Source organism: Theropithecus gelada, chromosome 1 (genome assembly GCF_003255815.1).
Source record: "Theropithecus gelada isolate Dixy chromosome 1, Tgel_1.0, whole genome shotgun sequence".
Taxonomy (NCBI): domain Eukaryota; kingdom Metazoa; phylum Chordata; class Mammalia; order Primates; family Cercopithecidae; genus Theropithecus; species Theropithecus gelada.
The window spans coordinates 152,598,308-152,614,583 of NC_037668.1; the positions used below are offsets into that span (position 1 = coordinate 152,598,308).

Sequence of the window (16,276 nt, forward strand, 5' to 3'; positions counted from 1 at the left end):
TTCCCCTTTTACAGATAAGAAAACAAGGTGGTTCAGAGTCCTGTCTAAAGTCACATGGCTATTCACCTTCAAAGTCAGAATGAGATCCTCGACTGTCTGACTCCTGGTCTAGTGCTCTTTCCACTATATTACACTGCCTCCCTCTATTTATCTGTGGTATTTTCAGCAATAATGAAGTTTACTTATTTCCATAAAATTCCATCACCATTAGGTTTTTGTTTATTTCACCTATTGATTCAACACATATTAGTGCCTACTCTGCTGCCAGGTACTGTAGTACAATGGAGAATATACTAGGTCTGATTCTTATGCAACTGCATTATAAAAATACAATCACTTTCCAAATACATTATCAACTTCAACCACTTAGTACCCCACTATTAGGGATTCAGTATTCCCAAATGTGTCATCTCATTTAAATACTTTACAAATGTGTCCCCCAAAATGGAAACCAAAACCACAAAATGGTTAGGATAATGTGAATTGAGTGCAAACATCCATGAGTAACAATTCTTTCTGCGTAATTATCTTCCGTGACTGAAAAGTTAATGAAAAATAAGAATATCAATCAGAAATCAGAGGGAAGAATATAACCATACTGACAATGAATAAAACTGAGTTAGCACTCAGTAATTTTTCTCTGGAAAAATTTCAAGAGAGTTTGTCATAAAGTTCAACCAATAAAGTCCACAAAAGTTGGAATTTAAAACAGTGATTGTTTTCATTAAAAGTTCACAAAGGGCCGGGAGTGGTGGTTCAAGCCTGTAATCCCAGCACTTTGGGAGGCTGAGGTGGGTGGATCACGAGGTCAGGGGTTCAAGACCAGCCTGGCCAAGATGGTGAAATCCCATCTCTACTAAAAATACAAAACTTAGCCAGGCGTGGTGGCGGGTGCCTGTAGTCCCAGCTACTCGGGAGGCTGAGGCAGGAGAATGGCATGAACCTGGGAGATGGAGCTTGCAGTGAGCTGAGATCACACCACTGCACTCCAGCCTGGGCAAAAGAGCGAGACTCCATCTCAAAAAAAGAAAAGTTCACAAAGACCGGGCACGGTGGCTCGTGCCTGTAATCTCAGCACTTTGGGAGGCCAAGGTGGGAGGATCACCTGAAGTCAGGAGTTTGAGACCAGCCTGACCAACATGGTGAAACCCCATCTCTACTAAAAATACAAAAATTAGCTAGGTGTTGCAGCATCCGTCTATAATCCCAGCTACTAGGGAGACTGAGGCAGGAGAATTGCTTGAACCCGGAAGGTGGAGGTTGCAGTGAGCTGAGATCGCACCATTGCACTCCAGCCTGGGCAACAAGGGCGAAACTCTGTCTCAAAAAAAAAAAGTTCACAAATTTGGCCAGGCCCAGTGGCTCACGCCTATAATCCCAACATTCTGGGAGGCCAAGGCAGGTGGATGACCTGAGGTCACAAGTTCAAGACTAGCCGGGCCAACAAGGTGAAACCCTGCCTCTACCAAAAATATAAAAATGAGCCAGGTGCAGTGGCATGCACCTGTAGTCCCAACTACTCAGGAGGCTGAGGCACTAGAACTGTTCGAACCAGAGAGGTGGAGGTTGCAGAGAGCCAAGATCGCGCCACTGCAGTCCAGCCTGGGTGACAGTAAAACTCCGTCCCAAAATAAATAAATAAAAATAAAAATAAAGTTCACAAATTTCCACTGCAAGCATTAATTACCACGGACTCAGTTAGTACTATGTATCTTGAAAAGCTTCTTGCTTTTTAGAAATTTATCACCAAGTCATCTTAAAAAGTATTACCTTACCCTCTACTAAAAATACAAAAAATTTTTAAGAAGTATTACCCAACAGCAGTGCTTCACAAACCATGTTACATGGAATACCAGTATTCTTTAAAATCAGTGATCTCACAGGAAGGGCTTAATAATCAATTCAGTTTACCTCTGTTTAAGAAGGGAATGTTGTTTACAGAATAATTCTTCAAACCTTTAATACAATAATACACCTAGTAAATCCCCAAAAGGAAGATACATAGTATTTCCCAAAGACATCTAGCCAATAAACTTTTAATTTTATGTTATTTATTATTATTATCATCCTCATTATTTATTTAGTACAACACCTACTAAAATTTGAAGCACTAGAGAAATACTACCACAATTTTTGTAGTCCATCTGCCTATGTTCATGAACAGCAAATTATGAATTTAGAAAAACAATGTCTCACAGCAAAAGTAACTATCTCTTATTGTGCTAAGAAATTAAATATTCTACTTTATTCAATAATCACAACCACCATGCTTGGTAAGATGAAATAACCAAAGACCTAGAAAATAGACTCAATCAAATAACAGAGGCAGGACCAGATCTCACAACTCCATGACTCCAAAGTGCTCTCTCTAGAACATAAGTCAATTGGCTCTCCTCAAGATTAAAATTCCAAGTATTCAGGTAATATTCCTGACAAAATATCTCTGACAAAATGCCTATAGGCATTAGTTAGGTAAACCCTGTGTCTTATAAGTCAACTAAAATACAGAAATTCAAGAACCACTTTGGAAAAGCAGAAAAAAAAAACAAGGGGCTTGGAACTAAAATGAATGAGGTCTTAATAATGGTGTTGGCACTGCTCATGAACTGCTTTTTCTGCCAGCTCAGTACTAAACCAAAGTAAAATAAAAGACCCAAAGTCAGCCCCCTTGCCTATTCTGAAAACAAAGATCAGACTTTGAGGCTTGGCCTAAGTCAGTTCCATAACAATCAACAGGTCACATTGTCACTGGGTCTCTGAAATCGTTTCCAGTATGCTAACTTATTCTATCTACTTCTTAATAAATATCTCCAGGTTTCCTTAAAAGTCAGGTCAAAATCACTGTCTTGGCCAGGTGCGGTGGCTCACCTGTAATCCCAGCACCTTGGGAGGCCAAGGCTGGCGGATCACAAGGTCAAGAGATCGAGACAATCCTGGCCAACACGGTGAAACCCTGTCTCTACTAAAAATACAAAAATTAGCTGGGTGTGGTGGGGCATGCCTGTAGTCCCAGCTGCTGGGGAGGCTGAGGCAGGAGAACGGCTTGAACCCGGGAGGCGGAGGTTGCAGTAAGCCGAGATCACGCCGCTGTACTCCAGCCTGGCGACAGAACGAGACTCCGTCCAAAAAAAAAAAAAAAAAAGATTCAAAAGCACTCTCTTATCTGATTACCACCATCACCATAATGATGATTAGAAATCACTCTGTTAACTCAGACATATACAAAAAGCTGTATTCTTTGTTAAGATTAACAAATAATAGCTACAGGTGGAATATCCTTTTTCCAAAATGCATGAGACAAGAATTGTTTCAGATTAGGGATTTTTTTTTTTTGGATTTTGGAATATTTGCACATACATGAAACATATTGGGGATATGACCCAAGGCTAAACACAAAATTTATTTGTTTCATATATACTTTTATATACATAGCCCAAAAGTAATTTTATACAGTATTTTTAATAATTGTTTGCATGACTACAACCTATCATATGATGTCAAGTGTGAAATTTTACATTTGTAGCATCATTTTGACACTCAAAAAGTTTCAGATTTTGGAGCAGTTTGGATTTCAAACTTTCAGAATAGGGATTCTCAACCTGTACTAGAAAACAAAACTACAAAAATTATTCAATCTTATAATATTTCCTAGGAAAAAAAAAGATAAAACAAGCCCCTTTAGAAACCAGTATTGATAAGAAGTTAAATATAAAATTTAAGAAGCTACTTTCATGAGCAAAGTATTGTAATCAAGTCTTCTGAGGGCTACTTCACTATCACTGTTCAGCTGCTAGTTTAGGGTAGCAGAGCTAAGAAAAAAAAGTGACAAAAGGAATACTTAGTAATTACACTAAGTGTCAAGGTACAAATAATTGAACATGGAAAACATGTCCACTCTTTTCATTTTCCAAAGATATCAATCTCTGAATGTGGGACAGGAATAGTACAATACGCAGAAATGGAAGGCTACACTATTCTGAATATTTCTCCTTGTGGTGATTAGGTACACCAAGTGGCACATTCATCACTATAATACAAGCAGTCCTGATTTTCAGACATTAACTTTCATAAAATCCATACTTTCATGTAAATATACTGACATATTTAAACTGTACTTCATACATTTAAAAACAAAAAACAAGTCTTGCAGGAAAAGTAGGTCAAAGCACCCAACTCACATAGGCAATTGCTACCTTACCAAACTCAACCTCCCTTTCACGACCACCTGTATCTCAGTTCCTCTCTCCCGCTTTTCCCTGCAGAGCCACAGGTGGCACTGGTTGGCAAGAATATTTGGGCTGGTTATTACCCACCAGCCAGGCAGTCTGGACCCAAGAGGCAACACCTGCACAAACCATAATTAGACATTTTATAATTTTTAGTTCTCTGGAGTGACAGAACTCCCATATAAGATAGATAAGTCCATGGGACAAATTTTAGACATTCACCTTTCTAACAAGTTTTCATGAAAGCATTATGTCAAAAGTACTACAGACTGAATGTTTGTGTTCCCCCTAAAATTCATACTGAATTTCATGTCGAAACTCTAATCCCCAAGGTGATGGATTTGGATGTGAGGCCTTCCAGAGGTAATCAGGTCATGAGGGTGGGACCTTCATGATGGGATTACTGCCCTTATAAGAAAAACACAATGATCTCTCTCAGCCATGAGACCATACAGCAAGAAGGCAGCTGTATGCAAATCAGGAAGAAATCTGCTGGCATCTTGGTCTTGGACTTCCCAGCCTTCAGCCTTCAGAACAGTGGGAAATAAATGTCTATTGTTGAAGCCATCTAGTCTACAGTATCTTGTTACAAAAGTCCAAACCGCCAAAGACGGTAAGGAGTTGTGGCTTTCTATATTATTAAAATGCCAAAATCTCAGGGAGAATAAAGAAGCTAAAACTGCAAATTATCTCTAGATACTCAATAATGTTTGCTAAAGTTATTCTTCTCACCTCAAGTTTTACCAGTTATAGCAATATTCTAAACTATTTTCCAATCAAGGTTCAAGGAAAATCAAAATCCTTAATGTTAAAGAAAGTTTGCAGTTTAACATAAAATCTTAGTATCTGAGATCAAGTTGTCAACAAACAAGATGAAATCGGAATAATTTACATTTTTTAAGTTCCATTTCCTGAAATTTTTGGTATATTAGATAGTTTTCTACTAAACAATATTACAAGTCAAAAACAAAGGAACAGTAGAATAAAACTAAACTCTAGAAAACACAAGACACCTTGAGAGCCAGTTTTGAAAAATTTTAAGCATAAATATATTTTACAACAAATTAATTGCCCTCCATATCCTTATGATTATTTTGTTTGTTGAAAATATCTCCAGATTAAGCCAAAACTAAGTATTTATTCAAGAAATCTTCAAGAAGCTACTGATTTAACGACTGAAATCTAACAATTCCCACTGCTTTAATACCAGACATTTGTTAGTAATCCTAACAGGTTAAGGATTTAAAATTCAGTAGGTTCTTTTTTTTCCTTTAAAGTGACTTAAATTATTGCTTGAAATGTGTATGACTATATATTACTTTAAAATTTAAAAGCTAACAAAACTAAAAATTAAAACATGCAGGCTGGGCGCAGTGGCCCACGCCTGTAATCCCAGCACTTTGGGAGGCTGAGGTGGGCGGATCACCTGAGACCAGGAGTTGGAGACCAGCCTGGCCAACATGGCAAAACCCTGTCTCTACCAAAAATACAAAAAAAATAGCCGGGTGTGGTGGCACATGCCTGTAATCCCAGCTACTCGGGAGGCTGAAGCAGGAGACTCACTTGAACCCAGAAGGTGGAGGCTGCAGTGAGCTGAGATAGCGCCACTGCATTCCAGCCTGGATGACAGAGTGAGACTGTCTCAAAAAATATATATAAAAATAAATAAAACATGCAGCCTCCCATATACAAAAACTCTACTGTGAAAATTATACTAGAGGATAAAAGACTGAATGCTGTCCTCCTAATATCAGGAACAAGGCAAGGAAGTCTACTCTCACCACTCCTATTCAAGACTGCGGACTAGAAGTACCTAGCCAGTGTAATAAAGCAAGGAAAAGAAATAAAAGACATACACATTGGAAAGAATAAATAAAACTATGCCTTTTGGCAGACAACACAGATTGTCTATGCAGGAAAAAAACAAGAATTCTACTAAAAAGTCTTAGAACTAGTAAGTCAGTTTGAAAGGTCAACATGATATAAGGGCAACACAAAAATGAACCAAATTTCTATATACTAGCAAAGAAAAGCTCAAAACCAAAATTTTTAAAAATACTATTGACAATAGCTACAAAAATACGAAATAGTGAGGAATAAATCTAACAAAACATATAGAGAATCAATTTGCTCAAAACTACAAAATGCTGACAGAGATCAGAGAACACAAATAAATTGCAAGACATACTGTGTTCATAGATTTGAAGATTCAACATAGAAAAGATGTCCATTTTTCCCTAAAGTGATCTACAGATTTAATGCATTCCTAATCAAATCCCAAAAGGATTTTTTGTAGCTATAGATAAACTGATTCTAAAATATATATGAAAAAGCGATGGAACTAGAGTAGTCAAAATGATTCTGAAAAAGAATAAAATTGGAGAAACAATATTGTCTAATTTTAAGATTTAGTATAAAGCTATAATAATCAATATAGTATGGTATGGAACAAAATAAGAGAATCCAGAAACAGCTTTACATATATATATATATAGTCAATTGACTTTGGCAAAGGAGTAAAGGCAATTCAATGAAAAAAGGTTAGTCTCTTGAACAAATGGTGTTTTGTTGCAATGGGACAACCAGGGGCAAAAACAGAACCTTCACCCAAACCTTACACCTTATACAAAAAAAAAAAAAAAAAAAAAAAAAACCTCAAAATGGGTCATAGAGCAAAATATAAAATGCAAAGCAATAAGTTATCTAGAAGAAAACATTGTGAAAAATATTTGTAACCTCAGGTTGGGCAGAGATTTTAGGTATGACACTAAAAGCATGGTTCACCAAAGAAAGAATTGATAAACTGGACTTCACCAAAATTACAAATTGTGCTTTGCAAAAGATACTGTCTGGGTGCAGTGGCATACCTGTAGTCGTAGCTACTTGGAAGGCTGAGGTGGGTATTGCTTGAGCCTAGGAGGTCGAGGCTGTTGCACACTATCATCACACCTGCAAATAGTCACTGCATTCCAGCCTTGGCAACACAGCGAGACCCCATCTCTGAAAAAAAAAAAAAAAGGCCAGGTGCACATCTGTAATCCCAGCACTTTGGAAGGCCAAAGCAGGTAGATTGCTTGAGACCAGGAGTTTGAGACCAGCCTGGGCAACATGGTGAAACTGGGTCTCTATTTAAAAAAATACAAAAATTAGCCGGGCACAATGGCACATGCCTGTAGTCCCAGCCACTCAGGAGACTGAGAGGTGGGAGGATTGCTTCAGCTCAGAAGGTTAAGGCTTCAGTGAGCCATGATCACGCCGCTGCACTCCAGCCTGAACAACAGAGGGAGACTCTGTCTCAAAGGGGAAAAAAAAAAAAGGTACTTAAGAGAATGAAAAGATATGCTCTAGATCAGGAGAAAACATTTGCAAATGTTATATCTGACCCCCCAAAAAAGATACCCAGAACATAAAGAACTCTCAAAACTCAAGAGTAAGAAAACAAACAACCCAAAGAAAAAAAATAGGCAAATTATCAGTCTCAAAAGGCTAAATACTGTATGATTCTATTTACATGACATTCTCAAAAAGACAAAAGTATAGTTGTAGAGATAGATCACTGCTTGCCAGGGTATAAGGGGTAGGGGGAAGGGTATGAAAAAGAGATAGCATGAAGGAGTTTTTTGGGATGATGAAACTTCTGTTTCTTGATTATGGTGGTAAATGAATTTAAACTCGTGTTAAGATTCAAAGAATTATACAACAGAATAAGTCAATTTTATTGTATGTTAATTTAAAAATCAACACTTGAAAAGCAAAGTGCTGCCTCCTTCCAGCCTACCCTCAAATCCCTACTATAGTCCAGGCTCTGTGCTAGGCACCAAGAATACACAGTTAAAAAGACAGAGTCGGCTAGGCACGGTGGTTCAGGCCTGTAATTCCAGCACTTTGGGAGGCCGATGCGGCTGGATCGCTTGAGCTCAGGAGTTCAAGATCTGTCTGGGCAACATGGTGAAACCCTGTCTCTTAAAAAGCTACAAAAATTAGTCAGGCAGGGGGGCATGTATCTGTAGTTCCAGCTACTAGAGAGGCTGAGATGGGAGGATGGCTTGGGCCTGTGAAGTCAAGGCTAGAGTGAGCCATGATCATCCCACTACACTCCAACCTGGGCGACAGAGTGAGACTCTCAAAAAAGAATAGAGTCTGCCATCAGAAGAGGTGTCAAACAAGTACATTATGATAATGGAGGAGATACAAGACATACAGAGAGCAACGCCTAAAAAAAAAAAAAAAAAAAGCTTCTGGAACACAGGGTATAGCTGACACCTGAGATGAGACGAGCAGAGATTGCCAAGACAAAAGGAAAGAGTATTCCAGACAGGGAAAATGGCATCTAACAGAGAGATATGGAAGAACATAGTGTTCTAGCCTAATTTGGAAACTACAAATAATTCCTTTCCCAGGCACAAGCAGGCTACTCAAGAATATGGTCAGGAATTGAGGACAGGTTCCCTCCAAGCAATATAAATAGTATTTTGATTTGAAGCTTTGGAAATGGTAATTTTTCAGACTTAAGTGAAGCTCAGTACTTCCCATTAATTCCCTTACTCCCCTTTGTTCACATCATCACAGTCACTTATTATTCATGTGTATCCATCACTTTTGCCAAACTATAGTAATGCCCTTGTGGGGACACACAGGTGTCCCCATATGCACACTCACAGCACCTAATGAAAAGTGTTTTATAATACAGGTATTCGGCAGCATTGCATTAGGATTAAAAGCACTGTGATCGGGACCAGTCTACCTGGGTTCAAATGTAGACTCTACCACTTGCTGGCTAGATGACCCTGGACAAGTTACTAAATGTCTCTGTGCCTCAACTTCCTCACTGAAAATGTGGAAATGGGCCGGGCGCGGTGGCTCAAGCCTGTAATCCCAGCACTTTGGGAGGCCGAGACGGGCGGATCACGAGGTCAGGAGATCGAGACCATCCTGGCTAACACAGTGAAACCCCGTCTCTACTAAAAATACAAAAAACTAGCCAAGCGAGGTGGCGGGCGCCTGTAGTCCCAGCTACTCGGGAGGCTGAGGCAGGAGAATGGCGTAAACCCGGGAGGCAGAGCTTGCAGCGAGCTGACATCCGGCCACTGCACTCCAGCCCCAGCGGCAGAGCAAGACTCTGTCTCAAAAAAAAAAAAAAAAAAAAAAAAAAAAAAAAAAAAAAAAAAAAAAAAGAAAATGTGGAAATGATAACGGCACCTACTCACTGGGCCCCTGTGACAAACGTCTTAATTTAATATAAACTGCTTGACTCAGTAAGCGCCATGTAAGTGTCTACTGTTATTACTCAACAAACACTAGCTATGTATAATAAAATGAGGATTTATACATTCTCCTGGTTTCAAAATAAACTCAAACTACTTTAAATATGTGCAAAGCCAATGAGGTAGCTTGTGCCCACAATCCCAGGTGGCAGAATGAGGAGGGAGTAACACTCGAGCCCAAGAGTTCCACCAGCAGTAAGCTATGATTGCGTCACTGCACTCGAGCCTGGGCAATACAGTGAAACCTCCATCTCTGAAAAAGATCAATAAACAAAAATAAATATGTGCAAGACTGTACTCTGAGAATTACAAAGCACTGCTCATGCTGAAGAGCTAAATAAAAGGGGAGATATATATGTTCATGGCTCAGAGACAATACTGTTAAGATATCAATTCTTCTGAAATTGATCTACATTCTCAATATAATCCCAATCAAAAATCTGGACAGGTATTTTTGGAGAAACCAGACAAGCTGATTCTAAATTTTATACACAAATGCAAACAATCGAGAATAGCCAAAACAATTTTGAGAAAGAAAGTTAGAGTACTTAGAGTACCTGATTTCAAAACTTAGTATAAAGCTACATAAACAAAGGCATGTGGTATCATGAGAAATAAAACCGTATGTCCATACAAAGACTTGTATATGAATGTTCATAATAGCTGTATTCATAATATCCAAAAACTGGAAACAACCCAAATATCCAACAGGTGAACAGATAAAATGTAGTATAACCACACAATGGAATATGAGTCAGCAATAAAATGGAATGAAACACAAAACAACATGGATAAATCTCAAATAATCATACTGAGTGGAATAAGCCAGACCAAAAAAAAAAGTGCATACTGTATGATTCCTTGTATACAAAATTCTAGAAAATGCAGCCCAATCTACAATGACTGAAAGCAAACCAGTGGTTGCCTAGAGATATGGGATGAGGGGGAGTGAGTGACTGTAAAGGAACATGAGGAAACTTGTGCAGTGATGAACACGGTGTAGTTACACAACTGTATACATTTGTCAAAACTCATCAAATTGGACACTTAAAATGGGTGAATTTTACTGTATGTAAATTATGACTCAATGTAAACAAAATAAGTTATACTGCAGCACTGTCTTTTGAGAATAAAAACATAATTTTTATACTCACGAAATGAATACAGGCAAGAACTGCCATTCACCTACTGTTGCTGAGAAATCTATACTACAATATGAGAATTTTGTACACTTAGCATGAAATAACTGAAAACACTGCTGATGGTTCTCGTACACTTGTGTCTCCTTCAACTAAAGAATCAAAGGGAACTTATGAAAGAACTTTCCAATTCTGAATAGAGGTACTTATTCTAGATAAAAATTAAAAAATAATACAGAGTTTAACTGTGGAATCTGTTAGTATGCTTGTAACTGGCCTCAAAATCATCTAAGCTTGCCAGGTTTCAGAGAACTGCAAAAAAGCACACAGGAGATTTAAGAAGATGAAAAAGCTCTTTTGCTATCCAAAATTTAACACTGGTACTTCCAATGATTAAAACTCTACTCCTACAGAAATAACCCTGCAAGGATTAAAAATATAGAAAATTGTTCCTTGAAGCTAGAAGTAAACCAGTAGTAGAAAATATACAGAAGCCATTCTTAATTTTTATTTCATGAAGTTCTCTCAGGAGAGCACTATTTACCTAGTTAATTATCCTGAAAAAAAGGTGTTTTTCTCCTTAACTCTCAAGAAATATTTTATAATACTAAGCACAGTTATTTTGAAAGTATGCCTCCATGTTGACTCTCAGACGTTACATTTTAAAAACAAAATGGGTAACATAAGCAATAAATGAAGACATAAACATATACGGGAAGAAAAAAGGCAGTGTGTGCAATTTTCAAGTTCAAATAACCACAGCAATACGTAATACGCATATATATAAATTTGGTTAGTTCTAAGGCAATGTGCTACTTTATCTTCTAGTTTATATTGTCAAAACTTAGTTCAGTAAATAGGTCACAGCTTCAGATATTTAAGATCTGAATTTGGCTGGTGCGGTGGCTCACACCTGTCATCCCAGCACTTTGGGAGGCTGGGGCGGGTGGATCACCCGAGGTCAGGAGTTCGAGACCGGACTAGCCCACATGGCGAAACCTCGTCTCTACAAAAAATAGAAAAATTAGCCGGGTATGGTGGCGGGCGCCTGTAACCCCAGCTACTTGAGTGGCTGAGACAGGAGAATCGTTTGAACCCAGGAGGCGGGGTTACAGTAAGCCGAGATCATGCCACTACACTCCAGCCTGGGCAAGAGAGCGAGACTACACCTTGGGGGAAAAAAAATCTGCATTTGGTTAACCTTTCCTTTTGTAAAGTAACAATACAAATAATTATACTCAGTGCTTCCAATTCAAGTTCCACACACATTCACACCTCCAGGTCTTTATGGACTCTGCCCTTTCAACTGTCTACCTTTCACACCCTCTCCTTTTCCGGATTCTTCCCCCCTTTCAACTATCTTGATTGGTACATATTCCCCAATCTCTTGATCCAGAAGCAATCTGTCTTCCCACAGCCCTTTTCTGTAGTGTCTGCTGGAACTTCCTGTGTTTTATCACATTTCTTTAAGTATACTAAACTCTCTTCTACTACGTGTATCCTTGAAAGATCCATGCTTTATTCAGCCTTATGTCCCTCACAGTATTTAGTGCGTGGATCTAAACATTTATTGGGTATGCTGCATACAATGAAGAGGAAAACATTCAACAATGTTTTCCAGGCACTGTGTGCCATGCACATGCATCTTCTTTTATCTATTATTCGATATAAGCAGAAACAAATGTCAATGATAGAGAACTGCTCTAAATCCACTAAGAGACATAGACATGCAACTAAATACAATATAACTTTCTTGTTAAATTAAGGGATAAGTAGGATGCTGTGAGAGAAACATTACATATATTGAAAACTGTTCTGATTTCATACACTATGTGTTAGGAAACTAAGTCTGGAATTTCAAAGAGCCCAATGACTAGAAAGGTTTCAAGAGTGGTATAATAAGGGCCCCTCAATCTCACAAAATTTCTTACACAACTTGAAACTAACATTCCACCCATATAACAACCTTCTGTGCAAAAAGGGAGCAACAAACTTCCCTCTATTCTCCTTACAGCAATTGGCAACAGCAGGTCGGATCTTCTCATTATCCTTATACAGACATGTTCATCCATACCTCCTTCTCACATTTATCTGAACTGTGCACCATTTCCATACACCACGTGCCACTCCCATGCCCCAAACTGATCTAAATCTATTTAACCTTTAAGATTCTTCTCAGGCTGGGAGCGGCGGCTCACGCCACCGGCATGAACACTTTGGGAGGCCAAGGCGGGCAGATGGCCCGAGGTCAGGAGTTCGAGATCAGCCCGAGTAAAATGGAGAAACGGGGTCTCTACTAAAAATACAAAAAATTAGCCGGGCATGGTGGCACATGCCTGTAATCCCAGCGACTCGGGAGGCTGAGGCAGGAGAATCATTTGAACCTGGGAAGCAGAGGTTGTAGTGAGCCAAGGTCAAGCCATTGCACTCCAGCCTGGGCAACAAGAACAAAACTCTGTCTCAAAAAAAAAAAAGATTCTTCTGAAGGCCTACTTTACATCCTCCAAATGTATATTGAACTATTATTACTTAATCTGTACCTCTCCTCTTTAAAAATTGATAATGATAAAGTTAATTCTTAACATTTTATATAACTTGGAGTCAGGCAAAACTGGTTCCGGATCCCAGGCAGATCTGCTACTGCCTTGCAATGTAAAGTTGGGTTACTAAACTTCCTTTAATCTGTTTCCTCATCATTAAAATGAGAATTAAATTGGGTGATGTGTACAAAATGTCTACTATACACATATTCATGCACACATACGTCACATACATATATACTTATTTAATTTTAATTTATTCTTACTTTCCTAGAAGATGCAGACTCTCTTTAAAACTCAAGGCAAAAGCAATGAAACATAAAGTGGTTACTAAAAATTGGACCAGTTAGTCGATGTAAAGGAGCCTCCCAACTTTAAAATGTGACCTCATGGTAGCTCACACAAGCCACCCTCAGCAGATCTTTTTCACGTCTCCTACTGAAAAACGTGAAAAAGTTAAGGGTTTGACAAAGCTCGGATCCACAGCTCCTAGGTTGGTGGCCTAACACTGACATCTGTCCCAAGAGTCTGTCTACCTCACAGCAAACCTGATAAAGGTCAAGAGAAAAAACAACTTATATTACATAAGCCAAAGAACACATAAATTAACACTTTTAAATCTGCATTATCTTCCTGGAGCAAGCAAAACCACTTCTGCAAATTGCGAACTCAGAAGAGAAAGTCCAAACGGGATGGGAACTGAGTCATCAATTTAAAACCATCAACCACTGACTACCCCACCCCCAGAAAGAAGACTCTACCACGACCTACTACCGTGAAGCCCTGGGCATACCACACTCAGCCACTACTCCAGAAATCCCAACCTCCGACACGCAAGTCCCGCCAGTAGGCGCAGCACCCAGTCCCACCCTCGGCTCTGAGCCAGAGTCAGGTACCTTCACACCAGGGTCCCCACCCCAGATCCTCAGGACCCAATCCAAGCTCCTATCCCAGCCCGACACCCGCACTCACCCGGGCGGTGACCTTATATACTGTGTAGCCCCTCGGGTGTCGCTGGGGCTCGGTAACAGTGTAGAAACGGGCCAGATCGGCACTCCGCTCCCGGTAAGAGGTCATCCTCCCGCCGCCTCTGCCGCCGCCACCGCCCGCCCGGGATCATCAGGGCAACCCGGCGCCGCCGCGGTCCCGGTTCCCCAACGCAGCGGCGAAGCGGCGAGGGGGCGGTGGCTCCAAGGCGGCTCCACGGCGGCGCCTCAGCGGCACAGCTCTGCTTCCGGGTCAGCAAAGAAGCTTCCGGGCCAGGCCGTCTCCCGCTTCTAGGGGGAGGGGAGACTACCCCCTTAGATTCTCACCCCTTTGGGGCAACTGGGACTGGCCTATAGTTGAAGATTAAGGGGTCACGCTGCCATCCCCGTCACTGCGGAGACCTCAGTCCTCTCCACTAAAGACGACTTCTTGTACGCTAGCTCCGTCACCTTCTAGATTTTGTGAGAGTTGGTATAGCCACGCCACACCGGGAGAGTGTGATCCTCCCTGCCTCCGCCCCGCCGTAGTACAAACTTACGTGGAGTGGTGAAGGGATGGAGAGATACCATAGTCTAGCACCTTCTTTCCTTACCTATTCACGGTCTATCATTTTATATACCCACAGCAACATCTCATTCTCTGAGACATATTCCTTACTTCTTTCTAAGACGAATTTCCTTCCCTTGAGCGCCTTTCTGTAACACATATACAGGGCAAGCTCCCAACCCAAAAAGCTCCCAAGCCAGTATCAATCTTTTTAAAATCCCCTCAGGTTCGAAAATCTGGAGTTTGCCTCTGGCTAAAAGAAAGAAAAAAATATGTATGTCACTAGAACTCTCCAAGCCACTCGCTACAGTTTCCAATTTCAGCTGAGGTTGTTATCAACACTTGGAAATTCCTTTATCTTTTTGTGATTGGGGTTCTTTTTCATTCCCCAAAATATTCATTTCAAGTCTTTGCCTTTATCCTAAAGACTCTGTTCCTCTTCCTTTTGCCTCCCTACTCTCTGCACCACCACCCTTCTTTACAAGGAAAAAAGAAGAGGAAGAAGCAGCTATAACCGTTAGTACCAATTCCTTCATCTTCTCATATTTCCATGCCAGTCTGAGATGTGCACATATCACTTGCTCATTTTTACAACCAATGACTGCACCTGTGATCTGAATCCCATCCTCTTTGGCCGACCTTAAGACTGTTTCAATGACATTCCAAATCTCCTTTCTGTATGTTTAATCTCTTTCTCACCACTGGTTCCTTCTTTTCAACCTACATATATCTAAGTCGGTCTATTAGTCATTCATTAAACCTGAATTCACCACCTACGATGTGCCCCACATGATGCCAATTTGGCATTGGAGTTACAAAGATAGTCCCTGTTCTCCAACCGGGCACGGTGGCTCATGCCTGTAATTCCAACACTTTGGGAGGCCGAAGCAGGCTGATCACCTGAGGACAGGAGTTTGAGACCAACCTGGCCAGTATGGTGAAACCCCCTCTCCACTAAAAATACAAAAAATCAGCCATGCGTGGTGGCAGGCACCTGTAATCCCAGCTACTTGGGAGGCTGAGGCAGGAGAATCGTTTGAACCCGGGAGCGAGTTGCGGTGAGCCGAGATCCCACCATTGCACTCCAGCCTGGGGGAGAAGAGCAAGACTTCTCTCAAAAAAAAAAAAAAAAGTAGATAGTGCCTGTTCTCAAGTACCATCTAGTAGGAAAAGTAAAGACATACATTGTGATAAGTACCATGGTGAATGTATATATGGAGTGCTACAGATCATACCAATTCAGAATGAAAGATCGCCTAAAGCTTTCTGATAGAAGAATGAATGTTGGAAGAGAGATGGGAGTTAGCCAGGTGAGAAGGGAGTAAAGGGCATTACTCATTTTGCCTTCTTTTCTTCCTTTCTTTCTCCTTCCACTCACTGTCAAAGTTGTTTAAGTTGATTTTAAAGTAATCTACATCAATATTGCATCATCACCCATTTATTCCCATGTCCAATTCAATCTGGTTTCACCTCTTTATTGCTACTCTGAAACCGCTCTGAAAATTGTTTCCAATGACCTCAATTTGCCCAATATTTCTGGATTTTGAAAGTCTCTGACCATTTCTACCTTTTTA

At 40.2% G+C, this 16,276-nt stretch overlaps 1 protein-coding gene across 18 annotated transcripts in view; it reads right to left on the bottom strand.

The window, feature by feature from the left end:
* RPS6KC1 (ribosomal protein S6 kinase C1) overlaps nt 1–14,418 on the bottom strand; it is a 211,396-nt gene extending 196,978 nt beyond the window's left edge. For all 18 annotated transcript variants that reach the window (XM_025398029.1, XM_025398036.1, XM_025398099.1 and 15 more), the window contains exon 1: nt 14,142–14,418. In XM_025398029.1, coding sequence (XP_025253814.1) covers nt 14,142–14,246 — 105 coding nt within the window. In that variant the 5' untranslated portion in view covers nt 14,247–14,418. The remainder of the gene's footprint in view (nt 1–14,141) is intronic.
* Nucleotides 14,419–16,276: the final 1,858 nt, after the last annotated feature.